General features: G+C 42.9%; 1 protein-coding gene across 2 annotated transcripts in view; it reads left to right on the top strand.

Moving 5' to 3' along the window:
• Positions 1 to 3,950: 3,950 nt before the first annotated feature.
• The window catches only part of CAPN3 (calpain 3), a 40,309-nt gene continuing 16,381 nt past the window's right edge, over positions 3,951 to 27,878 (top strand). For both annotated transcript variants that reach the window (XM_077322751.1, XM_077322750.1), the window contains exons 1-12: positions 3,951 to 4,574; positions 10,087 to 10,156; positions 13,724 to 13,842; positions 14,231 to 14,364; positions 14,866 to 15,034; positions 17,259 to 17,390; positions 20,285 to 20,368; positions 21,262 to 21,347; positions 21,937 to 22,014; positions 24,138 to 24,298; positions 27,009 to 27,178; positions 27,506 to 27,517. In XM_077322751.1, the coding sequence (XP_077178866.1) occupies positions 4,287 to 4,574; positions 10,087 to 10,156; positions 13,724 to 13,842; positions 14,231 to 14,364; positions 14,866 to 15,034; positions 17,259 to 17,390; positions 20,285 to 20,368; positions 21,262 to 21,347; positions 21,937 to 22,014; positions 24,138 to 24,298; positions 27,009 to 27,178; positions 27,506 to 27,517 (1,503 nt within the window). In that variant the 5' untranslated portion in view covers positions 3,951 to 4,286. The remainder of the gene's footprint in view (positions 4,575 to 10,086; positions 10,157 to 13,723; positions 13,843 to 14,230; positions 14,365 to 14,865; positions 15,035 to 17,258; positions 17,391 to 20,284; positions 20,369 to 21,261; positions 21,348 to 21,936; positions 22,015 to 24,137; positions 24,299 to 27,008; positions 27,179 to 27,505; positions 27,518 to 27,878) is intronic.

Raw genomic sequence — 27,878 nt, 5'->3', positions numbered from 1 at the left:
TTCAATAGGACTTCTAAATAAATATGTCTATCGAGTTGCATCCTTGGCCTCTGAGTTATACAGCACAACTGGCCATGCTATGTTACAATGCTTGCATTGGGCTATCATTTGTGCCCTCAGATTCATAGGGTGAGAATGAGACTGTGCCAGAGTATTACATGGAAATTTTTTTGACATATTTCCTAGCAGCTCCAGTTGGCTTGTCTATAGATTTACAGCCATTTAGCCACATAGAATTATCTCAATGTGAGGCCAGTTGTTGAGGGTACAGATTACTAATAATAAACTCCAAATATTTTGGAACTTTGGCACAAAAGTCAAACAGAAGGGGAAAGTAGCCAGAAATCATTGATGAGCTGTGGAATTCCGTGTTTCATGGTGTCACAATCTTGCCACCAATGACCTAAATCTTCGGAATGCTCACATAGCAATGAGCTCATGAAGCTGACGTCTAGTCTTGAGACATACAAGAATTGCTGCCAGAACAGAATTCTTGTATGTCTCATCCTTAAAATAAAGGATAAAATAAAGCAGTAAGGGCTCCGTTGGCGGGCCCTGTCCGGGATGAGGAAGGGTGCCGATAGGCCCCTTCCCCCCGGCTGACAATCGGAGGGCCCAATCGGCAGGCGTGAAGCAGTGCGGCTCGCAATTGGTCCCTTGCCGCCAGACTGACCAATCCGCCCTCCTCCGACTTCGCTCGAATGCGGCCACCTGCCACCATTACCTGCCATGCCGTCGCCAGGGCAGGTTGCCGTCTGCCCGCTACACAACGAGGGCCCAGCCACTGCGGCCGTGGCACCGGCTCTGCCAGCGGCCGCAGCTCCACACAGAATGGCTTGCTGCTGGCCCGCACAGCCTGGAGCGGCTCGCAGTGCCAACTGCCTCCGCCAGATGCCCTCCCATCGCCGCGGCTGCCACCCGCCCCGCCCGCACATAGTTGAGCTTGGCCGCTGGGCCAAGCTGCCACGAGCGGCCGGCTGAGCCCTGTGCTGGAGTGGCGCCGCCATCCACCCCACCCACCCGAAGCTTGCCGCCGGAACCCACAGCCAGGAGCGCCCTGTGGCCCCACCCATCGCCGCAAGACGGCCCCGCATCGGCACAGCCGCGGCCCGCACCAGCCGCACACGGCTGCGCTTGGCCGCTGGCCCAAGCGGCCAGGAGCGGCTGGATGACCTCTGTGCTGCCGCGCCGGCCCCGGCCACCCCGCACACCCGACGCCCAAAGCTCGCCCAGCAGCGCCGCAGGAGCCGCGCCGAGCCTATCCAGCCTACAGCAACCAACTGTCTCCTGCCTACAGGCCGCCCGCGATAGTTCCTGCCTCGCGGCCACAAAATACAGTTAGCCACGGGGCGGGGGGGGGGCGGACTACTCGCCGCTGCCTCACCAGATGCCCGCCGCCCGCCCTCTGGAACGTTCTCTCTCCCCGCAGCAACCCCAACCTCGACAGCCCCGCTAGTGCCCGCTGTATTCCGATTACAGCGGGCTTATTTTCTAGTAAGAACATAAATGTCTGCTTCAATGGAAAACTGAATGTGGGTATAAGATCTCATTTTTATTTTATTTATTATTTATTTGGGTTTACAAACTGTCCTCTCTTGCAGCTCAAGGCAGTTTACAGAGAATTGTGTAACAGAGTACAGTATAAGTTTGATAATTGCATCACCAATAATGTGGCATCATTAACAATAATCCTAACATAACATAGGCAACAACAGAACATTTGTTCAGAGTAACATTATGACCGCCACCCTGTAGAGTGAGATATCTGGATGGCAGGGAGTTCTGAAAGCCCAACAGATGTTGTCAGTGACCTCGACCAAATGTCTGTCAGGAGAGCTTCATTTTGCACGCTTGGTAGAACTGGTAGGTCTGCCAGGGCCCAGATCTTTTCTGGGAGCTTATTCCACTAGATGAGGGCCAAGACAGAGAACGACCTGGCCCTGGTTGAGGCCAGACATGCTTCCTTGGGGCCAGGGATCACTAGCTGGCTGGTGGTAGCCAAAGTGCTCTTTGGGGAGCATGGGCAGAGAGGCGGTCTCTCAGGTACATTGGACCCAAACCAACTATGGACTTGATGGTAGTTACCAAGACCTTAAGGTTAATCTGGGATTCAACTGATAACCATTGCAGCAGTGGGGCAAATGTGGGTCATCCAAGGTGTTCCTGTGAGAACCTTCACTGCCGCATTCTGTGATTCATATAGACAAAAAGCCACATGTCCAGGGTCCTCCTGGAAGGAGAGAAAATGGCACTTTTTTCCAGGTTTACTCTTGCACAGTGTATCATCTTGCACCAATGGAACCATTACTGGTGAAATTTGGAATGATCTTACCCAGTTCCCCCTCCTAACTGCAGCCCACCTATAGCATGCCTTTTTGTTCCTGTGAGTCCGCCATCAGGGGGTTTTGTTTTGTTTTTTGAGGTCTTGAGGTACTGGGGAAGGAGTGGGAAATCTGTATCCATGAGCACATATTGTGTTCATGTGTCATCATTCCCATACATAAACCCAAAAAAGGTGGAAATAAAGTGTTAGCAAGCCAAATAGTTTGAAATCTTTAGTATAAATCCTATGCAGTAGAAATGGAACTGCACTGCACCTTGGGTCAGTAAACGTCCAGCAGCATCATGGGGGTCAAAATGGAGAGCTGGGGGGATCACTGAAAATCACTGTTCTTTTTTCATGAGTGATAATGCCTACTGTGAGGCTGAAATAGAATCTAGGAGGAAGACCTTCCTGATTAATTCTGGGGAGTTTCTTCCCTCCCCACCAAAACTGAATGAGGAAATAAGGAACAGCGCTGCTGGAACAGACTGTTCTCAGACAGCTGCTCTGAAACGATTTTAAAAGAGCATATGCAGTCATCCAGATTCTTTTCCTTGATGGGTTCTGGGAATCTTATGTGTGCCTTAATTGGGAAAGGGGAGGCCATTTCCTTACAACAACCACTCAAAACTCTGAGATTAATATATGAGGCAGGCTTTTTATACAAAAGATTGCATTGATTACATCATTCCTCAAATGTTTGCATTTGATCAGGTTGATTGCACATTAATTCATTAGGTATTAAAATTCATTTATTTAATTTATAGAAATGAATTGGATTCTTTCTCTTTCAAAAGAAATTCCATCTAAACATCCAAAAGAAGTTCCTGACAGAGCAATTTCTCAGTGGAACAGGCTTCCTCGGGAGGTGGTGGGTTCTCCATCTTTGGAAATTTTTAGATAGCCATCTGATGGTGAGGCTGATTCTGTGAAGGCAAAGGCGTGGCAGGTTACACTAGATGAGCAATTGGGATGTGAGTGTCCTGCATAGTGCAGGGGGTTGGACTAGATGACCCATGAGGTCCCTTCCAACTCTATTATTCTATGATTCTATTCTATGAATGTAAAATGCACACATTCTGCAGTTTTAGATCTCTCAGGATAGAGGAAAGCTTGCAAGTAATTCTGCTTGCCGTATTGTTCATTATCAATCTTTATATTATCTAGATCACTTAATATATACAAACAAGGGGGGACACGAGACTCACGGGGGGGGGGAGCCCAGTTGCTGAACCAACATCACTTGAAACTGAGTCTTACTAAAAGAACATCACAATCAACCAAACATTTAAGATGCTTTTTTAACACGAGGATCAAAATCCTTGACCCAGATAGCACAATATTTTCAGATCTTGGAAGCTATGCATCGTCGGCCCTGGTTAGTATTTGAATGGGAGATATCAAGGAATACAAGGGTTGCTATGAAAAGCCAGGTAATGGTGAGCTACCTCTAAATGCCTCTTGAAAAACCCTACAGGATTGCCATAAGTCAGGTACAACTTAATAGCAAAAAAAAAGTACTTCATGTTCTATGTTCTGACTATTATTTTCAGTTCCTTCCGAAAGAATCAGCTGAGTGGACATCCACCCCCTCCTCCACACCAACTCTTTCCCTGAGTTTATTTTTAGTTTTTGGAGCTGCAGCCTCTGCAAAGCATGCCACAGGCATTCTCTCTCACACACACATACATCCAGAGGCAAAAGTTACTCAACAATTCCTCTTGCTTCCTACTGAGATGACAGTTTTGAGTACAGGAAGAATCCCGGGGTGATATGAGCAGAACTTGCTGGTGCAACATATACAATTTTATCTGAATTTATGTAGACAAACAACAGAAAACGAGACCACGGTGCTGGTGAAACGGCTTACAGCCCAACTTCCTCTTCTCTGGCGCTTTCTTCCTGATTGCAAAATCTTCCTCCTTCTTGTTGCCGCTGATAAGTTTTCTGAAAGTTTACCTTCATGCCAACGGCTGTCGGTGCCACTGTGGCTCAGAAGGCTGAGGCTGGATCAGTTCCCCAACATGTCAGCACAGCCGCTGAAGCAGGTGGAGGCACAGGAGGGATCTACTCTGCCATTCTCAGTCGCAATCAGCCCATCATTGGAGTGAAGGAGAAGACTTTCCATGAGTTGTACAAGAAGTGCCTTGCAAAGAAGACTCTGTATGAGGATCCAGATTTCCCAGCTAATGAAACCTCCCTCTTCTACAGTCAAAAGCTCCCTGTTAAATTTGAGTGGAAGAGACCACCAGTGAGTAGGAGTAGGGTGTCTGTCTAACATATAGGTTAACTGTATTTAAGACTGGCAAATATAACTAATTCAATATGCCATTTGTCTAAACAAGTCTATCTGAAAGTGTCACGCTTTGCCTCTAGCATGTGCTATTCAAGATGGGGAAGCACTGTTCATTAAAAGGGTATCTAGAAAACAGAGGGATTTTAGAAGAAAGGATTTGCCTGACCAATTTAAAAAAAAATACATTTGCACTTGGTTTCATCTGAATACAGAGCTCAAATATTTAGGAACCAAGGGTGAACTCTATCTGGGACTATATTTGAGCTCTGTATTCAGATATATTTTTATTACTCAGGTGCTGGCCGTGTGGGGGGGATCTAAATGCTAGTTTCATTTGCTGCAGGGAAATTCTAATTCCTCAGTACTGAGTGCAATATTCTATGGCTGAAAAAATGTGATGAATGCACACACACACACCCCCATATAACAGCATGCTTACTATAACAATTGCTGCATTCAACATATTTGTTATCATGCTCATCTGTTGGTCAGCTTCTTCAACATAGAAGAATAACACATTTCTGTAGATGGATAGCTGAATCACAAAGATTATAGGCTCTTTCAGATGCTATAGTCACCAGGACAGGACTGCATGGCTTGAATGAAAGTAATGAAATGGCCCAGAGCATTCCCTTTGTAGGGGCATTGCTCTTATCCAATGGCCAAATCTTTTAACAGAAAGGAGCTATTCCTTGCTCCAAGAGGTACTATGACACTGCTAACAATGTGGAGGAAGGTGGATGCCTTCAGATCAGACACATTAAATGGTACCATAACATATGACACAGGGAACTGCAAGTTCTCTCATGCTGTTTTTAATCTGCTGTTCTCCCCTCCATTCAATGAGTTACCTGTGGTTTATTACTATTTTGTCGCATGGTTTCCAAACAGGAAACATTCATCTGCTACTATCTTTAGACTAGCTCTGCCCCTATCATCAAAATGGCAGTGTGGATTTCCATATAGACTGTTAGAACTAAGACAATACTAGCTTGCTGCTCTGTTGCCATAGAAGACCTCTGTCTAGTAAAGCCTTATCTCTCAAATAGGAATAGCCTGCCTGTTGATGACATTTAGTTCACTACAATAAAATTTTCTCAGATCCAAACGAGGTGTTAATGGCAGATACATACAATTGTAAACCAATGGGCATTTTTTGTTCATGTGTTTGGGTGGTTATCATTGAGTGGAGAAATTACAAGCGTACTTGATTCTTTCCCTATCCCCACCCCCAGCATACATGTGTTTTGAAACATACCTTAGTTTTGTTGGGCTTTGTCGTTTAGCAAGAGCCAGCCACAGACTGCCAGTCAAAGGGTTAAACTGTTTGTTTAATCTTGTTATCGTGGGACAGGCAGAGTGGGTCCAATGGTCTGTTTTCAAATGTAAATTTCCTAGCTGCCCGGCCATGGCCTGACTCTGGTTTGTCATATACACAAGCTTGGCAGGAAGAGAAAGAATTCTACTTCTTCCCATTGTTTGAGAAGAACTCTGCTTTGGGCAGAGAAGCAGATCCATCTTGAATCTCAACCATGTAGCAGCTAAGGTAGACAGCTCCTGGAATGAGCTAAGTATTTTTTTGTTTTTTACCTTCCAGTTCCCTTACCCTGTTTAGCTAGTAAAATTGTCTTTTTATATACAGTAAATCTGCCTTGTTTGGGTTCATTATCTGTACACCGCCCGTGGCGCCGCGGGCGCCACGGACTAAATAAAACAGTAAGGGGTTCTGGGGCGGGATGTGTCCGGGATGAGGAAGGGTCCGGATTGGACCCTTCCTCATGACAGACAACCGGAGGGACCAAACGGCAGGCGCGAAGCGCCTGCCGATTGGTCCCTCCGATTCCCAGCCCCAGCAACTGCGAGCCGCGCTCAGCGCGGCTTGCAGTTGCTCCCGGCCTGACGTGGTGAGAGGCGCGAAGCGTCTCTCACCGCGTCAGGCCGGCCCCAAGGAAGCCCCCGCCGCAAACACAACACAAGACTCCAGCCGCCGAGAAGCTGCAGAAAAAAAAAAACACCCCCGGAGGAGCCTTTCGCCGCTAGCGCGACGAGAGGCAGCAGAAAAAAAAACCCCTGTAGGAGCTCCAAGCCGCCGCGCCGACGAGAGGCAGCAGAAAAAAAAAACCCTGTAGGAGCTCCAAGCCGCCGCGCCGACGAGAGGCAGCAGAAAAAAAAAACCCTGTAGGAGCTCCAAGCCGCCGCGCCGACGAGAGCTAGCAGAAAAAAAAAACCCTGCAGGAGCCTTTCACAGCTCCAAGCAGCAGAAAAAAAACCCCGGAAGGAGCCTTTCACAGCTCCAAGCAGCAGGAAAAAAAACCCTGTAGGAGCCTTTCACAGATCCAAGCAGCAGAAAACAAAACCCTGAAGGAGCCTTTCCCAGCTCCAAGCAGCAGGAAAAAAAACCCCTGTAGGAGCTCCAAGCCGGCACGCCCACGAGAGCTAGCAGAAAAAAAAAACCCTGCAGGAGCCTTTCACAGATCCAAGCAGCAGAAAACAAAACCCTGAAGGAGCCTTTCCCAGCTCCAAGCAGCAGCTCCCTGTAGGAGCTCCAAGCCGGCACGCCCACGAGAGCTAGCAGAAAAAAAAAACCCTGCAGGAGCCTTTCACAGATCCAAGCAGCAGAAAAAAAAAACCCTGTAGGAGCCTTTCGCAGATCCAAGCAGCAGAAAACAAAACCCTGAAGGAGCCTTTCCCAGCTCCAAGCAGCAGGAAAAAAACCCCTGTAGGAGCTCCAAGCCGGCACGCCCACGAGAGCTAGCAGAAAAAAAAAACCCTGCAGGAGCCTTTCACAGATCCAAGCAGCAGAAAAAAAACCCCGGAAGGAGCCTTTCACAGATCCAAGCAGCAGAAAACAAAACCCTGTAGGAGCCTTTCCCAGCTCCAAGCAGCAGAAAACAAAAAAACCCTGTCGGAGCCTTTCACAGCTCCACGCAGCAGAAAAAAAAACACCTCCTGGTGTCCCCTGGGTCCTAGCGCCCATTGCATTCCTGGTTGCAATGGGCTTTCTTGCTAGTTTATATAATAACTCTGCTAACTTTCACTACAGTAACTCTGCTAAGGGAATAGATTTTTCCCAACAAGTTTACATCAGTTGATGTAGCATTTAGTATTGAGTGGAAGTTGCCATAATGTTCTTCAGTATTATTCATGCTATTGAAGTGTATTTACCTTCATGTACTGTGGGTGTCAGAGGATGTTTGTTTTTTTTAACTGGTATTTGAATAACCACTCAAAGCATTTTGTGAAAGGAAGCACTTTCTTAATAACAGACCAAAATAGTAACTATATGCTAATTATAGAAACTCAGGAAAACAGAGTGGCATGATGACAGGGTTACATTCACTGACCATTGGGAAAGGACCACTTCATAGACTGCATTCATGACTAAAAAGAATGCATCCCAGCCTGCGAATTCTGACTCATTTCTATATCTCCTACTAAGGGACACAAAGGTAGGAGACACAGGTATCAGCCAGAATTTGCAGACTGGAGAGCAGAATTTTTATCATTAATGCAGCCTATGAAAACTGTGGTCCGCTTCAGAGAGTCAGTGACTATGTGTAGAGGAGAGCATTTTTGTATCTGCTGATCATACCCCTATGGTGTCAGTGGTATTTATTTTATTTATGTGATTTTTAGGCTGCCCCTCTCCAGAGTGGTCTCAGGGTAGCTTACAATAGTATATAACACAGGTCAAATTCAACATTGTGTAAAACAACAGAATTTCATATTAAAATCATTATAGTATTTCCTGCTACTTAATCCAGAAATCACACTCATTAAGCCAGGTGTACAATTTGTGATGTTCAGCTATGTGGCCTGGCTCTAGGTGGGGGCAAGTAATCTGGGTGGAAACCCCAAGTATTAGCTAGGCAGGGGGCCCATGTAGATGCTAGAGGTGCAACCCTGGATCTCAACCAAATGCCCGGTGGAAGAGCACTGTTTTGCAGGCCCTTCAGAACTTCTGTAAGGGCCCATGTCTTTGCAGGCAGCTCATTCCAGCAGGCTGAAGCCAGGGCTGAAAAGGCCCTGGCTCTGGTCAAGACTAGGCAGACCTCTTTGGGGCCAATGATCATTAACCAGTGCAGCTTCTGGAGAACAGGTCGAATATGGGTTCTCCATGGGGTCCTGGTGAGAACCTGGGCAGCTACATTCTGTACCCACTCTAATTTCCATGTCAGGGATAAGGGAAGGTCTGCATAATCTAGCCTGGAGGGAACTGTCTCATGGATCAACATGGCTAGATGTTCTGGGGACAGATAGGGTACTAGTAGCTTTGCCTGGCATTAATGGAAAAAAGCTTGGTAGACATCCAGAACTACTCACAGATTCTTGATCAACTGTACAGCCTAAAGCTGCACCAGACAGAGAAGGTGTGCTTCCTCATCTGTTTCTTTCCTACCCAGTCACAGGACCTCTATCTTCGGGGGGATTTAGCTCCGAGTGGCTTTGCTGGAGCCACTTTGCCACAGCTGCCAGACACCTGGGCAAGGATTTGGGGGGGGGAGTATTTGGCTGGCTGCTCATTAACAGGTATAGCTGGGTATCATCCACATACTGGTGACAACCCAGACCATACTTCTAGCCTAGAGGATGCATGAAGATGTTGCAAAGTATTGGGGAGAGGATCACACCTTATGAAATCCCACATTGGAGTTCATAGTGGTATGACTGTTCCTCCCCACTAGCAACACTCTGTCCCTGACCTTGGAGGAAGGAGACCAGCTACTAGAGGGCTGTCCCCAATATCCTCTATGAACAAATAAATGTACACAGATGGGTTCTTCCACCATGTCAGAAACAGCACCACTAAGCAAGGCCCCCAGCTACTCATACATAACTTATGTGCATACTAATGTATGTACGTAGGTTCTCTGCAAACCTTCTATTGTCTGAACATATATCAAGGGGGAAGTTCAGCAGGTGCCACCCTGTTCTCCACTACATACATTCCCCAAGTTAAGGGCTCCTGGAGGCACACAAAAAGGAGAAACTGATGTAGATGTCTGTGTAGCACTTCTTAATTTAAAACATCTGGCTACTGTTTGTCTTTCTCTTCTATTTACAGCTTGTCAAGAGCTTTGGGCATCCAGGACAACTATTGTTTTTAAAAGTTTTTTTATAGGCATAGGCAAATATGATACATAATCACATCAGCTCCCCTAATCATATAGGCAGAAAGTTCACGCACTGCTGTTCAGCAGAAACTGTTTGCTTCCAGAACACAGAAATTCCAGAGAGTGACATGTATTTCACAAAGATATTGTGAACAGATTTTACAGCAGACTTTTTAAGTTTCAGTGTCCAAATACAAGTGCAAAATCCTCCCAAATGTGTGGATTGCATCCAACCAGAGGCTATGCATGTTTGGCCAAATGAACAAATGTAGAAGGCTTGTACCAACACAGCAAAAATGTGTTTTAAATTGTAATACATTCTTCTTTCTTTGCAATGACTGTCTTATCTACAGGAAATCTGTGAGAATCCACGTTTTATTATTGGTGGAGCCAACAGGACTGACATTTGTCAAGGAGAACTAGGTATGATGACACTCTGCTCTGGTTCGGCCTCACTTGGAGTACAGTGTTCAATTTTGGGCATCCCAGATGAAGAGGGATGTAGACAAACTGTAGCGTGTGGCAACAAAGATGGTGAGGGGTTTGGAGACCAAGACATTTCAGGAAAGGTTGAGGGAGCTTGGTCTGTTTAGCCTGGAGAGGAGACAACTGAGAGGGGAACTGATAACCATCTTCACGTATTTAAAAGGCTGCCATACAGAGGATGGAGCAGAGTTGTTCTCTCTTGCCCCAGGCAGACAGACCAGAACCAATGGGATGAAATTAATGCAAAAGAAATTCCATCTAAACATCCGGAAGAAATTCCTGACAGAGCAGTTTCTCAGTGGAACAGGCTTCCTTGGGAGGTGGTGGGTTCTCCATCTTTGGAGATTTTAACGCAGAGGGTGGATAGCCATCTGACGGAGAGGCTGATTCTGTGAAGGTTCAAGGGGGTGGCAGGCTACAGTGGATGAGCGATAGGGTTGTGAGTATCCTGCATAGTGCAGGGGGTTGGACTAGATGACCCATGAAGTACCTTCCAACTCTATGATTCTACTTCCACAGGTGTTGCAGGCCCCCACTAAATCTGTGGATCAAGGCCACACAGAAGCTAAGGAGATCTTTCTGCACACTTGGTGGACTACCCAGTTATGCAGAAAAATCTAAAAAGTTAAACTCTGAATTTTTTTAATGGGGGGGTTTAAATCTCCCTCAAACTAAAGTAGCATTCTCTGTGCAGGTTGAAAGCCATTCTGGGCCTGGCAGTGGCATTGCTGGTCAGATGCCATGCTGGAGATGGTAGAGTTTGGGGAGGATTGTGGTGTCACTGTCAGGTACTCAATATACTCTTTACCACAGAGACTAGGGGAACTTCCCCAGCATCTTTATGTAGAGAACATTTTTCTCCCACTCCTCAATTCTTTGGGGTGAGAAACTGGGCATGTAATTGAATATCATGGGTGGGTAAATGAGAGGTATGTTGTAAAGAGTACCGTTGCCACATATGTTCATATCAGGACAGATGCTCATTCAGGTATGTGAGGCCCTGAACATGAAGGGCTTTGAAGTGCAAATTGTAAGAAAATATATGTTATGAGTGGGGGACCTGCAAGAACTTGCAGGAGACATCTCATTTCCCACCCCCTCAATTCCATCTTTCCCTTCCCTGAAATCCTTGATATCTACTTCTCTTTTCTTGCTTCCCTCTACCTTCCTACCCACCAACCTATCAATATTTGCTCCCTGACTTTAGCCTCCCCCACATTAGCCTCTACTTGGGAAAACTATGGTTCAGTTGTGTGGTGGGGAATCTGCAAGGGCTGGGAGGGATTCATTTTCCCATGTATTCTCTTCCCTACACTATCCGTTCTCTTGGCAATCCCCAAATGTTTACCTTTCTCTGCTTCCTTTTCTTCCAGCAATCAGACCTATCTTTTAGCTCCCCTCTCCATCTTCAGCTATATATTATTTTTACCCCAACGAGGACTGAAAATAACTTAAATATTCTCCTTTTCTTTTTTGCCCTTACAACCCAGTGAGATGAGTTAACCTGAAATTGTGACTGGCCCCAGGTCACCCACTGAGGTTCCGTGGCAGACTGTGTCTTTGAGCCTGGATCTTCCAGATCTTAGTCTGAAACTCTAACTACATCATAGTGACTTTCTTGGCTTTTAAACAGCAAGCAGTTAAGCCGGGTGCATAACTCAGTGATATCAAGTTGCCTGGTGGTTGCTGTTGGGCCTGGTCCCAGCGAGTCCTCCTTTAAAGGCCAAAACAACCCTAAGAAAGGCCCCTTCCCCTACAGAAACCATGCCTTGAAGACTGGCAATATTGCTGCAGTTGCCTAGCAATCCTTACTGAGGGCATCTGTTTCTGTAAGCTACAACCATATCCTTTATTATTTCCCTTCCTGTCTTTTTCCTTTCCTACCCCCTGGGTCTAATCCAAACCCAGCAACTGATGATGCAAAGGGAAAAATGACTAAAAGTGAATGTACCCTGGCCTCATTAGAATAGATATTACATCATGGCCCTTAGAGGTATGCTTATACCAGAGCATACCAAAGGTCAGTTTACTGAAATCAAAAGGGCAACAGGCCAAAGTCTAAATATCTGAAAACGTCTTCCATTTTTTAAATGATGTTGCAAACAAATTCTTCCCCGCTGTGCATGCCTTTTCCACTTTTCCTGCACAACCCAGGTGAACACTGGAGCACTTGCTATGTGGAATCAACAATCTAAGAGAAGCTTGAGTACTACAGTATTTTCTAAATGACAAGTGTTTTGATTAAAATATGGTAATGAGAAAATTATTCATATTATCCTGATTTGCATTTTTACTCTGATAGCCTAATTTGGAAATTGTGGGGAGGAAGAGTAAGAAGATCTCTCCTTCCAAGGACCCTGATATTTTTGCTGCAAAGATTCCTGCACATTTAGTGGAGTCAGAAGATAGAGCACAGATTAAGGTGACCAGATTTTAGCATTGGTAAAGCAGGACACCATTGACCAGGAGGGTTCTTGATTAAAAATTTGGTCTATATGGAGAAAAAAAAGTTTGTGATATATATTGTGATATATATTTTTTTAATTTCAACATAATAACAATTTGCCAGATACCCCCAGATGTTCCTTCAAAAGTGGGTGCAATCTGGTCACCTTAGCACAGTTGATCATTTGAGATCCAGTGGCTGGTCTCCCAATTAGCTCCAGCACTGCTTCTGCCCTGATGCTGAAATGACTGTAAGGATCTAAATTTTTATGTAGAGGAAGGGTCCAGCATGATGTAGTGGTTAAAGAGCAGTAGACTCTACTCTGGAGATCCGGATTTGATTCCACACTCCTCCACATGCAGCCAGCTGGGTGACCTTGGGCTAGTCACAGTTCTCATAGAACTGATCTCACAGAGCAATTCACTTTGAACTCTTAGGGCCACCTAATTCGCAGGGTGTCTATTGTGGGGAGAGGAAGGGAAAGGTGTTTGCTTTGGGACTCCTTTGGGTAGTGAAAAGTGGGGTATAAAAAGCAGCTCTTCTTTCTTTTGAACAAAGATAATAACAGGGGGAGTCCTGGGGGAGAATGGGCAGCAGTACCCATATTTCTGCAAAAAAAAAAGAGAGGCCAAAATATTATATAAATCAGCAGAACAAGATTGTGCAAGGAGTCCTTTTAAAAAAAAATTCACACAACCTCCTTTTTTCTTTTAAGGGATTATAAAAATAGTTTACCTACAAGAAAACTCATATAAATTTAGTAAGTAAGTACTGGTGAATGCTGTGTCACCCATGAGGCTATGGACACATTATCTAGATAACAAAGGTGTTGGGCAAGGTGATGAAGAATCATATTTAATTCACAGTGATGTTCACTTTTCTTTTGTGTGTGATTTTTTCAGTGCTAAGCAGGCAAAGTATCTGCATTCCCTGGAGCAGCTCTAAAGAGTTATCGAGTTATCCTTATTTTACACAAGAGGACCCCATTCTTCATTGTGTATACTTTTCCTCTTCATTCTGACTCTCATTTTTTTCCTGCCCCTTTTCCTTTACCTCAGGTGATTGCTGGTTCTTGGCTGCCATTGCTTGTCTGACCCTGAATGAAAAATTGCTGTTCCGGGTCATACCTCACGACCAGACCTTCATTAAAGATTATGCAGGGATTTTTCATTTCCAGGTATATTTTGTTGATTCGATTGATTGATTGGCTTACATCAAGATAAAAGAATAAAATACAATAATTGCCATAAAACCCCTTGAATTAATCCAGAGTAAAATACTAAAACAATCTAAAATTTCCATCAGATGGCGGAGCCCCATTCCTCCTTAGACAAGTGGTTCCCTTGTCATCATTCAGCTGTAGTGCTGCATGACATACAAATATTCTAATGAAAGGTCTATTGGACAACTCTTTCCCTATTACAAATGTGTACTGAAACTACAAAACCAGTCCCCACATGGTAGATGTAATGTGTAAGCCAGTTCATGTTTATAAGCTGTAGTTACCTGCTTTTTTTTTACATATTTCATCACTTCAAATTCAAATTTTACTTTTTACTTTTCAGTTTTGGCGTTATGGAAGTTGGGTGGAAGTTGTCATTGATGATCGCTTACCAACATACGGTAAACAACTGGTATTTACCAAATCCTCCCAGCAAAACGAGTTTTGGAGTGCTTTGCTGGAAAAGGCTTATGCAAAGTAAATACATTTTTTTAAATTTATTTATTTATTAGGATCCTATTTGCTATCTATAGTGAAGCAGAAACATCTGCATATAAACTAATGGCAGTATTCTTATCACAGGTAACCACAAATGCATATTATAATGAAAATCCCTTGAGATTTTCAGGTCCACCTCCTATGCATTTATGTAACTCTAGTCTTGTGTGGTTTTTTAGGAAGGCCACAACAAAATAGTGTGGATACTCTGCTTCCTGCATATACTGGGGGAAATTTCTGCCTCTCCTGGAAATTATTTGTGTTTCCTTGAGGCCTTTCATTAGAACTACTTGGTCAGGATATGTTCAGTCTCCTGTTTCAAACTTAAGAACATGGACAAAACGTAATAATGCAAGTGCTTTGGGTGTTTGAGTTCTTGATTTACGTTATGAACCTTTCAAAGACAAACTATATATAAATGCAGAAGACGCAAGAGGATTTACTGGACTGCAATTTTTTGTTGTTGTTGATCTTTTTCAGACTCCATGGGTCCTATGAAGCTCTGAAAGGAGGCAACACGACAGAGGCCATGGAAGATTTCACTGGAGGAGTGACAGAATTCTATGAGATCAAAGATGCACCTAAAGATATATACAAAATAATGAAGCATGCCATTGAGAGGGGATCACTCATGGCCTGCTCTATTGAGGTACATTCTGGGAAGTGCTAAGGATTTTCCCACATCTATAATTAGCCCCGAATCTTCCTAGCATAACATTTTATGCAGTTCATATTAAACATAAGGCAAACACATTTTATGATGAGAATGATTTGGCAGTGGATGCCTATTGGATACAAATAATCACTCATATAACTGTTCCACCATTCTGCTGGACTATTGTTGCCCTCAGTAGTGCACTATAAATTAAATGGATTTCAGATATGTGAAACAACCTTTGTTTCACCTTATCTTCATGGATTAGATAATTTATTGGGGTTTTATGTGCTGTAACTCACCTCGAGCCTCTGGGGAGAGGCAAGTAATAAATAAATAAGTAAATAAATAAATAATAAGCATGAACCCCCAAAAAGCAGTTTGTTTCAGGGATTGGGGTGGTTCCAGAACTGAAACAAGCCAAAAGGGCCGCACCCAAATCAAGCCAGACTGGAGAGTATGTCTCCCCCTGTCTAAGAATGGAAGAAAGGGGCAGGGACCTCTCTGAAAGGAACTTGCCTTCCACCTTTCTCCCAGCCATGGCTGTCTGAACTGGGAGACAGAGGGGAACACCCAGGAAGATTTAACGCCTGCCAGCCATTTAACCTGTCAGTTTCACTTCTTCCCACTTGAAGGAGGGAGAAAACTAAAAGGTTTAATGACTCACAGCCATTTTAACCTAACAGGTGACTGGATCCACCAACTAGTCAGTAGGTTTATATGGCTGGCCTCCCTCCATTTCAAATGGAGGAGCAAAACCAAGAGACTTAGTAGATCACAGTTGTTTAAACCTAACAGTTCACTGGGTCTACTGGCCAACTGTTAGACTGAAATGACTGGCAGTCATTTAAATGGCCAGTTTTGTTTCTCCCTTCAAAGAAGGTGAGTAAAACGGAGAGGTTTAATGATTCACAGTCATTTAAAGCTAACTGCTTGGCAGGTCCACCAGTCAGCTGTTAGGTTTCACTTCTCATCCCCTTCAAAGGGGAGGAAGCAAATGAAAAGGTTAAATGGCTGCCACCTATTTTAACCTAACAGCTGACCAGCGGATCTCACACCACTCAGCTGTCAGGTTTAATTGGCTGGTCCTGAACAGCTGGACTGAACCAGCCACAAGTCAGGGAAATGTTCAGGAAAGATGCTTTTCCGCATGCTTTCCCGAACTCTCAACCAGCCCAGATTCAGGCCAAATTCCAGTTTGTGAACCCATTCATGCTCATTCCTAATTCTACAACACAATGGATATGCAGATTTTTTCATATGCATAAAAAGTCCTGCAAAAGTTATAAGGTGAATGTGTAATATGACATCAGAATTAGGACATATCAAATGAAAAAAAAAAACTTTTAGTTAGACTTTTTTATCATTTAATGGGAGACTTTAATTAAATGAATTTCTTTAGATGGCCAGTGCTGAAATATTGTGTCTTTCTGAAATCAAGCATGTGAAACATTAAATGGTCTATAAATGGGCACAAGGTGGGGCCTATAAGCAATAGCTGAGTGGGGGTTATAAGCAACTTGTAAATGTATGTTATTTAAAGAACTTATACACTGCCACTCCAGAGATCTCTTCAAGGAGACTCGCAAAATAAAAACAATTCAGTAAAATTATGAAAATAACATAAGGATCATCAATTTTAAATAAGCCAAGTACATAAAACAGTGTAAAACAATATATAGCAAGTCAAAATATAATATAATAAATATAATCTTCTTGAGCATTTCCAGCCCTTCTCAAGCTGGTTTATAAAGATAAAAATTTTTTTAGTTAATTTACAAAGTGATATTTTCTGCAATATCTGGCATTTATGTATAGAGCCCCCTTCCTTATCCATTTTTGTGATTTAATCATCCATACAGGATCCTGTTTATTATTTGATATATTGATGTGTGTCAGATTGGACCAAATACTGTAATCATACTGAATTTGGCAATAAGTTTCAATAACAAAGATTAAATTCAAAAGATAAAGTGGAAGTGCTAGCACGCGTCTTTCAAAACGTACAACTGAAAAGTTCATAAATTCTTCTGGCATGGGGCTACAGAAATTATCAAAATTGGGGTGGGGGAGATGCTTCTTTTGCCTAGCTTTGGTGTTTTTCTGTTTTATTTTCCATAATAATAATGGGGCCTACTCTTTACTTTCCACTCTTTCTGTTTTATTTTCTTCTGTTCCTTTATTTCTCTTTTTTCCCCACTCTTTTTTTAAATCTCAGGACGACATGGGACTCATTTATGGAAGCACTCCTCAAACTGATATTGGGTTGTTAATTGCTCAAATGATGAAGAATATGAATGATCAGCTCCTGAATGATTCACCCGAATGTACTAATGATGGGGCTACTCGGGTTTGTATACCTCTAGTCAGCAACTACACAGCACTATCTATTCTTACAATTTCTATACTTTATATATTCAACAGAACTGGAGTTCCTGTGAGATGGCAGCAGGTTTAAATATTGACAGTCCATGGCTCAGTGGTAGAGCACATTCTCTGGACAACAATTAGGATTGCCAACTAATGGTTGGGAAACTCCTGGAGATTTGGGGATGGAGCCTGGGTAGGGATGGATTGGGGAGAGACTTCAGCAGAGTATAATGCTATAGTTAGTTGAAAGGGCTGTGGTGGACCAAATATCAACATTCCCGGAGGAAATTTTAGCCCTTGACCCATTTCAGTTGGGTTTCTGGCCTGGCCATGGGGTGGAAACGGTGCTAGACGCTCAGACAGGTGACCTCCACCACCAGCTGGACTGAGGTGGATCAGTGCTGCTTATACTATTAGATCTGTCAGCAGCGTTTTACACTGTAGATCATGAGTTCCTAGTTCACCGCCTCACCAACACCAGGATATGGGGGACAGCCCTCAAATGGCTGATCTCCTTTCTCTAGGGTCATGGACAGAGGGTTGAAATAGGAGTGAGAGTATTCAACCATCATCAGCTCACATGTGGCGTCCCACAAAGAGCAGTCCTCTCTTATTTAACAGCTTCATGCACCCTCTTGCTTAGCTAGTGTGAAAGCTTGGGCTGGGTTGCCATCAATATGCAGATGACACCTAGCCCTGCCTGAATTCCCAAAATTCCACAGGGCCTGCAAAAGGGAGCTCCTTCACCAGGCATTCCCCTGAGATTGACCAACCCAATAACATCTACAAATCCCCCTCCCAGAAACCTCCTTCATGGCCTACACCAGTCTGACCTCTCTGGGGTTTCTCTAAGTCAGTGGTTCTCAACCTGGGGTCGGGACCCCTTTTGGGGTCGAATGACCCTTTCACAGGGGTTGTGGCAGGGCGAGCAGCTTGGCGGGGAGGCAGGCGCCGCCATTGTTGCTGCTCCTCCTAAATGTGCCTGCCAATTTATATACAATTTATAACCAATTTATATACAATCATGAACAATGGATCTCCATGCCATTAGTCAGTTTTGGTTTAATTTCTGTGAAAGAACACTTGCATAATTTTATGGTTGGGGGTCACCACAACATGAGGAACTGTATTAAAGGGTCGTGGCATCAGGAAGGTTGAGAACCACTGATCTAAGTGGTTGTTCCCGTTATTATTGTTGATCAAAATCATTGATATTATGTTAATTTAAACCACTGTTGGATTATTAAAACCGGAGTCCAGTAGCACCTTTAAGACCAACAAAGATTTGTTCAAGGTGTGAGCTTTCGAGTGCAAGCACTCTTCCTCAGACTAGTCTGGTCTTAAAGGTGCTACTGGACTCTGGTTTTGTTGCACTACTTCAGACCAACTCGGCTACTCATTTGAATCTATCCTGTTGGATTATTGTTGGTGTTATATCTGACATATGTTTAGGTCGTTCCATGTACTACCCCACAATGTTATATGTAAACTGCCTTGAGTCATATGGGAGGGTGGTATAAAAATTTAAGAAATAATAATAGTAATAGTAATAGTAATAGTAATAGTAATAGTAATAGTAATAGTAATAATAATAATAATAATAATAATAATAATAATAATAATAATAAATAGAGTTCTTATCCTTCAAAGCAGTCATTTTCTCCTGGAGAATTGATATCTGTTCATTTATAATTCTGGGACTTCTCCAGGTCCCTACCAGACCTACGATACCAGTGACAGTAGAGACTGTGAGCGAGATGGATCATTGTACCAATGGCCTGGCTCATATTCAGTATAAGAACTGGTAAAAAAATGTTTAAGAGTAGTAAAGATTAAATAATTCCCTTCCTTCAGAAAAAGATGGTTCTAGTAAGTTTTATTGCTACTTATTCATTTTGTCATAGTTTTATTGTGGGATCACTGTGGAACAAATTCTGACTACACGGGTGTTTGTAATAGTTCATGACACCTGGGACCTACAAGCAACCCTGTGCTCACCTGTGCGTATTTCCTATGGGGGACATGAACAGGGGGGTAGAGGGACAGTCCAAGCTAAGCCTATCTAGGACCAAGGGCAGTAGAACCCAGAGGGAAACAATCTGGTGGGGTAAACTGGGCTGAGCACAAGGGGTGGCTTCTGTGGAGCATACCTGCAGAAGAGGCAGAAAGCACTTGGGATGCTAGGAGGATTAAATAAAGGCACCCAACACCGGTGGGGGAGAGAGAGAGATACCATGGCCTGGGAGGTTATGTTTGGAGCCAATATGGTGTAGTGGTTAAGAGCAGCAGCCCCTAAACTGGAGAGATGGGTTTGATTCCTCACTCCACAAGAAGCCAACTGGGTGACCTTGGGCTACTCACCTGTCAGAGCTGTTCTCACAGAGCAGTCTTGCTCTCTCAGCCTCACCTACCTCACAGGGTGTCTGTAGCAGGGAGGGGAAAGGAAGGCAATTGTAAGCTGTAAGTCTCTTTCTGGTAGTGAAAAGCAGACTATAAAAAAATAACTTTTCTGCTTGGTTGGCTGGACACCAAAGGAAGTAGTCTGGAGCAACTTAGAGTTGCAGTAGGCATGTCTAGCAAGATGTGAACAGTCAATGCATAGGGAATAAATATTTGTAATCCAGTGAAAGAAAATAAATTGAAGACGGTTGCACTTCTTCCTTGTGTCAGCTACTCTTGACAGGCCTATACATAGCCTCCTATGACCACCTATGGTAGTGTTACTGTTCATATCATAAATATTCAATGACTGTGGAATAATTTGCCATAGAGAATATGAATTAGAACAACACAAAATGTAAAGATGAAGGATAAGTTGCCATTTAAAAAATCTCATAAATGCAATTGCTACTGTGTTTTCATTGTATCTTACAGATGACCATTCCAATGCTGTTTGAGATACGTATGGCTAATGGACTTGTTAAAAGTCATGCCTATTCAGTGACAGCAGTGGATGAGGTAAATAGTGAATCAGTGTTTTTGCTTATGGGAGAAAGACTGGTGAAGCATTTTCTAAATAAATACATAACACTTGTTGGTTGTTTATTATGGTGCACAATTAAACACAGAATAAAAACTTCTTAAAAACTATACCGAACTAACAGCACATAGAACCAAGGACCAAACGCGTTTCAACCCTTCTGGGTCTTCCTCAGTGGTCAAGATTATGATAATACACTCTATATAGAAATGTACCTATATAGAACTCTCTATAATGTATAGCTCAATGGTTGAGTGGGATCTGTAATGTGTAAATTTTATCCTTTTTGGAGACAAATTCCTAAAGTCACCACTCTTCGCTATCATTAAGTTCATTACTCAGAGTGTAATCTCATGTGCGTCAGAAAAAGCTATAGTGTAATCTCATGTGCGTCAGAAAAAGCTATGTACTTAACGCGTTTGGTCCTTGGTTCTATGTGCTGTTAGTTCGGTATAGTTTTTAAGAAGTTTTTATTCTGTTTTTAATTGTGCACCATAATAAACAACCAACAAGTTTTACATTATTTTTATTGTTCAGCTCAACTTTTGAGTTCCTACCTGTTAAGGTTGGGTTTTGTTCCTTTTTTGGTTTAGCTAAATAAATACATAGCCATAATCTCCTATGCCATGTTGCTAGAATGCAAGAAATTGTTATTGTCTTTGTACAATATACCATGAAGAAACATCTTTATGGGATACCTGGTGGTATCAATCAGAATCAGAGATACAAATAGAGCACTTCTAGCATCACAAAGCTTCTGGGATTGGATAGAATCAAAGATAGCACATATTCTGAGTTATGCTGTCACCCTGTAAGAGGGTGCTTGCCAAGCAATTTTATTGGATTAATTATATGTTTTCTCTCTTCCAAGACAACTTTAAAAGGGAAAAAGATAAGGCTGGTGCGACTAAGAAATCCTTGGGGGCAAGTAGAATGGAATGGAGGTTGGAGTGACAAGTGAGTGTAAGACAATTCATAGTGGGATGCAGACTAGTTGAATACAGCTTTGCTATATTATGAATGCATCTTGTTTCTCTTGCAAATGCACTCAACCAGGTTCTGATCTTGTTTGAGTTCTGGTGTATAATACAGAAATTAGTATTCTTTTGAAAGCCTTTAAACTACAAGATGTTTTTAAGTATGCAAAAAACATCCAGGAAAATTGTCTTCAGGCAAGTTCACACCTGCATGTTCATCATTCAATCATGGGACTATGAAATGTTGACACCAGTCTATGAATTTAATGCCAGAGAGGGAGCTTTCATGCTTCCTCCAGCATCATATGACTCAATGACATATAATTCACACATTCAGTTGTATGTCATTGTACCTGATAATAAATGTAAATGAATGCATTAAATAAAGCCCTTAAGGGGGGTGGGGAGGAATGGAAAACAGTGTGCTCACTTGGTTCAGTCAAGGGTTGTCTTTGTTGCAGAATTCTACAATGTAATCCAGTGCTGAGGTCAGCAATTTGAATTTATTGACATGGCCTTCTGACCTATCAGTTTTGTACTGAAAACAGTACTTCTTAATTTTATTGCAGCTCCAATGAGTGGAACCTGATTGACAAATCAGAAAAGATCCGTTTGCAGCATAAGATTGCAGAAGATGGAGAATTCTGGTAAATATTCACATATATTTTTTCCTGTGAAGAAAAATATGCATTTTTGCATAGCAATCCTGTATCTGAACTTTAGCACACACCCATGATCTAATGCCTATTCAGTCACACTTAACAAATGTCTCAAACTAATGCACACATTCCATCAAAAAGCAGTCATCAATGCCACACAAATATTTTAGCATTTTGCTTGCTGGCTAGCATGCATTTTTGTTTTAATTCAGTGGCTTTTATAATACAGTTTTTATTTCTTGTTCTTGATATAATCAGTATGTCGAATTCTCAATATGGCCCCATCTGAGCATACATTAATCCAGATACTGGTGCCATGGAAAGATGAAACAGTTGTTTTTACAAACTTTTAAAAAGCCATGAGTTAGCAGTAAAGGGCCTGCAACATGGAGGGCCTGCAAGACAGACCTCTTCCGCCAGGTATTTGGTTGAAGCCAAGGCAAGTGAGATTGCGGCCCCTCCTTGACATGGCTGGACCACTGAACAACAATGGCTGAACAACTGACCACCCCCATTAACACCAATACCCCATGACTTTAGATGTTTGAAGTCTGTTGAGCAGGGGATGGAGTTAGTAGATTTTTTTGTGCAACCCACCATGAGCCAGCTTGCCTGGGAGTGGCGGGCAATCAAATGAATGAACGAACAAATGAATTAATTAATGAATTAATTAATGGGGGGTTAATCCCCTCCCAAATCAAAGCAGAGTCTGTAACTTTAAGGAATGCCTTCAGTGGTTATTGCTAGGCAACCACAACAGTATTGACATACTTCCACCCTTAATTTCTGTCAATAAAAGCTAGGGAAAAGGGACAGGACCTTTTCCAGGGGTGTTTTGGCCTTTGGGGAAGGACTCATTGGGACCAGACCTGGCAGCAAACGCCAAGTGACATGATAACACCCAAGTTGCATAATTCACCCAGCACTGGCTGCTTGCTACTTGGTAGTAGCTACTATTAAACAGCAGCCATCCCACATAAACCAGTGTTGTTTAGTGGTTACAGCTTCAGACTAGGATCTGGGAGACCCAAGTTTGAATCATCACTCTGCCATGGAAGTTCACTGGGTGACTTGGGGCCAGCTACACATTCTCAGTCTAACATACCTCACATGATTGTTGATAAAACAGAAGAGAGAAGAATGCTGCAAGCTGCTTTGGGTCTCCATTGTATAGAGAAGTGGGAAACTGCAACTAATCCAGAATGCAGCAACACAGGTCCTCATTAGGGCATGTTCTCAGGTGGGCATGTTCTTAGGCAACTGCAGTGGCCTCCAGTTGAATTCCAAATCAGATTCAAGGTTTTGGTTGACCTTCGTTTATGGTCTGGACCCAGCATACTTGAGGGACCACCTAACTGACTATGTCCCCCAAAGAGTACTCCACTCCACCAATACAAACAGACTGGTAATCCCCAGTCCTGAGCATATTCTGCACACAATAGATAATGCACTTTCAATGCACTTTAGAAGTAGATTTTCCTGTTCCGCACAGGAAAATCCAGCTGCCAAAGCACATTGAAAGTGCATTATCCTATGTGTGCAGAATGCACCCTAGAGACATACGTTTGGCTTCAACCAGGAGCAGGGCCTTTTCAGTCCTGGCTCCAACCTCATGGAAAGGGCTCCCAGAAGATTTGTGGGCCCTGCAGGAACTCTTGCAGTTCCAAAGAGCCTGCAAAACAGAGCACTTCTGCCAGGCATTTGGTTGGGGCCAATGTTAGGGAATAGATTCTCCTCCATAAACTCTTCTCCTGATTGCGAGATGAGGCTGTAGCGGTGGCTAATTGTAACAACAGGTTATGATCTATGATTATTGATTAATGTAATGTTTTGATTGTGTTTTTATTTTCTTCAATGTTTTATAGAACTGTTATTATATTGTGAACTGCCCTGAGCCAGCAGTGCCAGAAGAGGCGGTTATAGAAATCTAAGTATAAATTTAAAAAATTGCTTTCTAACTTTATATCCCAGTCACTTAACAACATTTATTATACTGTTCCTATTATATTACTTAATGTTGTAATCCACCTTGCACCCCAGAAAAAAGGGTGGCCTACAAATAAAGTTCATTAATTAAATATCACAGCACTATTGTTCCCCTGTTTCTTCAGGATATCACATGAAGATTTTATGAAGTATTTCACAAAGCTTGAGATGTGTAATCTCACACCTGATACTCTGGAAGCAGATAAACTTCAAACATGGACAGTCTCGGTGACTGAGGGGCGATGGTTGCGAGGATGCACTGCGGGGGGCTGCCGGAACTATCCTGGTAAGTCAAATACGGGAGCTGCAGATTCTGGCCTACCCACCTGGAACCTGCATTTTCTTCTGGAACCTCTTAGTATGTGGCAGAAGCACCAGGAGTCAGACTTTTTAGACATTTTCCAACAGTACAAACAAACAGAACATGGAAGATCCATAATCCAATCTCCTGACATTTTTGCTTCTCCTTTAAAGCAGCCATGAAAGCCATGATTTTGACAAAAGATGCCACATTAGGAGCTGGGTTTTACTAACACGTCCCCACAACATTTCACCACTCTAGATCACCCCATGTTAAAATTATCTTACAGGAAAAAGAAAGATAGCTTTTGTATCTCTTGAAAATCCTCCCACCAGTACCCCTGCTCTAATCAAATTAAAGACACTAGAACACCCCACTGATCAGCATGCACAGTTCCATTTTGGGCTGTCTGAGAGGTCAAAACATTCTGAGGCTATGCAGGGTCTCTGTCTGGCAGTGCATGGCTCTCTCAAGCCCAGCCCAATCCTGGACTATTTCCACACTGAAGAGTCACCCAAATGTCACTTCATGATGATTCCTGTTTTTAAAGTTCGGGATCCCTCCCTGGACCATTTCCAAGTTCCACAAGTTCTCCCCAAATTGAGCTTTTGATTTCTTCTGTACTGAAGCTGAGCAATACGAAATGGAAACTTCCTGGCAGCCTTTAAAAAAAAAAAAACTTTGTCATGTAATGAAAATGCCCAATCATCTGCCAGCACTCCCCTTCCAAGTCTGAAATCATTCTGGTTTTTTTAAATAATCCCAATTGCATTATAACCCAATAGTGTAATAACGCAAACCAGTTGGTGGGGATATAAAAAGCTGGGTTGTTGTTTCATGCCATTTCCCCACATATGTAACCCAAAAAATTACACTAGTGATCAAATCTCACATGCAGCTGAGGCTTGCCTGCACAACACACTCTCCTTTGCTGCCCCAAGGCTCCTAGCAGCAAAGAGGGCATCAAATGGTAAAATGAAGGGGTGCGATTAAGGGAAAGGTGCAAGCAGACACCACTTGTTTCAGGTGGCAGGCATGGGGAAATCCCGAATGCATGCATTTACGTATTGGGCAGCGCTGATTTAAATCCTGTTAGGCCCTGCTTTCAAAAATGAAAATCAGATGTCTGAGGATTTCGTTGCTGTGGGGCAAGTGAGGAGCCAAATCCAGTCTGTGCCAGAAAAGGGGAATTTCAATGCAGAGATGGATGAAAAATGTATACAAATGCAAATCCAAGCCAAATCCCTAGTGCGGAAACAGTCCTGGAGAGGTTCCTTGCTTTTCCCTGGGTATCTATATTGCCATCAGCTGGTCAACTGGAGTATTGTACTCTAAAAGGTCTGCAATGCCAACTACTGTCTCTGCCTAGTACCTTTATCTCCTGCCTAGTAAACACTTGCACACTCCCAGGGAACTAGCAGTCTGACAGGAAAACTTTTTGCAACGAATATAAAGGTTTTGAAGCTCCAGAACTCTCAATAGTGCTATGTAGAGAGCTGGGAGGGAGGGGGTTACCCCATTTTTAAGAAGTTCCCAAAGGAGTCCCAAACAGCTTACAATCACACCCTGTAAGGTAGCTAGGGCATAGACACATCTTGCTCACAAGCCACATGCTATAATTCTTCTGAATGTGCTACTGTTAATTTCTTGTACAAACCAAGTACCCTTCCATGTAGAAATAAACAGCCTGCACAGCACAGCGGGGAGGACTCTAATTTAGACTCCTTTTCTATAATGAATGTTTTATGGTCCTGGTGTTATTGTAACACAGGCGAGCTGTGTCATGCTTTGTCCTATTAGCCATTCTACTAATATGCTAAGGAAGAGAGCAAAGAGGATCTGAAGTCCTTCTGAGCAAACTGATGCACATAGTCTCCCCTTAAGCTAGAAGCTATCAAGACATCCTCACACATTTACTCATATGCTACTGAAAGATCCAATGTGGGATGGATAGACCAGAAGGCTCTCTAAAGAGGCAGTATAGAAATGCACTAATATAAACAGTAAATAATAGTAGCATGCTCTCAAGGCAGTTCATCTCATGAAAGACTACGGAAAATAGGTCACCTACAATGTAGTGAAAGTACTAGCAGTTTGGCACAGATATTGTCCTTAATGTCTTAAATATATGAAAACACACTTAGAGGAGTTTCTTTCAATAACGTTAGGAAACTGAAAGGAAAAGAGGAGGTCAGGGCCCTAATGGAACTAAAACAATTCCTCAAGGCCTGCAAAAGGGAGCTTTTCCTCCAGACATTTGATTGAATTCAGCCAAAGCTAATCAACATCTACTGGGCCCCCAGGCCCCCCTCCCATGAATCCATAAACTTGAACTGACCAACCATGGGCCTGTTAGATTGTTACTTGTTACAATGTTATCCTCCTTGTTCATTACTGTTATTATTGTTATTATTTGACACAGACATTGAGATTTATGTATTGTTCTTGTTCTTTGTTCCATGTGAACCGCCCTGAGCCTAAGGGGGGGGCAGTATATAAATCTAATAAAATAAATAAATAATTCTGGTAGAAGAGAATAGCTGTAGACAATATAAGCTTTCCACCTTGTTTGCAGAAATGCATAACGTTTCCTAAAATATTTCAAAGTGGAAAGTTACATGAGGAGAAATTCTCACAGAAACTGACAGTCGATTCTGGAAAATTAAAATATGGGTTGGAATGTGTTTATTTGCAGAAACATTTTGGACCAATCCTCAGTATCGCTTGAGACTCCTGGAAGAAGATGATGACCCAGAAGATAATGAAGTTGTGTGTAGTTTTCTAGTTGCTCTGATGCAGAAAAACAGGAGGAAAGAACGCAAGCTAGGAGCCAACCTTCTCACTATAGGCTTTGCTATCTATGAGGTACCACTGTTAATATGTTACTAACCTCTTAGGGTTGTGTGCAGCGGCGGCCAAATCGGAGCTCCGTGATTGCGTTTATGCACCGAGTTATGCACCGGCACCCGTGCCTCCCCTCCCCCCACACAGCACGGTGCTGGCTGCATCAGCCTGGAATGGCCGATTCAGATGCCACCGCACACAACCCTACTCACCATAGCTGTAATATCGCACTATATCCCCACTTAATTAAGAAATAGAGGTTATGGTTAATAATTGCCAAAAAATGTGCCAAAAAAACATTCTCCACCTAATTTCTAATACTATTTTCTGTCTTATTTTTACCTCAAGGTACCCAAAGAGGTATGAACAGAATGGAGAAAGAAGAGCTGAAGCTTTGGTGTAACATTGTCAGATAATTATGCCTTTATGTTTATCCATGTCAATCTTTGGAATTTTCCTTGTGTTCATTTTCTGTGATTCAACATTAGTGCAAAACGTTGCCCATGCTTTGGCCATATTTTAAAAGCCTATGTATGCTGTCCCAAACCAGATGTTTAGATAAATGCAAAAAAGTAATATTTAACAGCACACATAAGAATACGATGGCACTGGTAAGGAGCCATATGTTTTAAGAAATGTCATGTGTGGGAGCCAGCCATAGAAAGATGCTCCCACAGCTGGAAGAAAATTGAAGTTGTAGTGGTGGTGGTGATTAATAACA

The sequence above is a fragment of the Paroedura picta genome, chromosome 2 (genome assembly GCF_049243985.1).
Source record: "Paroedura picta isolate Pp20150507F chromosome 2, Ppicta_v3.0, whole genome shotgun sequence".
NCBI classification, from domain to species: Eukaryota; Metazoa; Chordata; class Lepidosauria; order Squamata; family Gekkonidae; genus Paroedura; species Paroedura picta.
The sequence above is the reverse complement of the archived record's forward strand: the minus strand, read 5'-3'. Positions and strand labels throughout refer to the sequence as shown.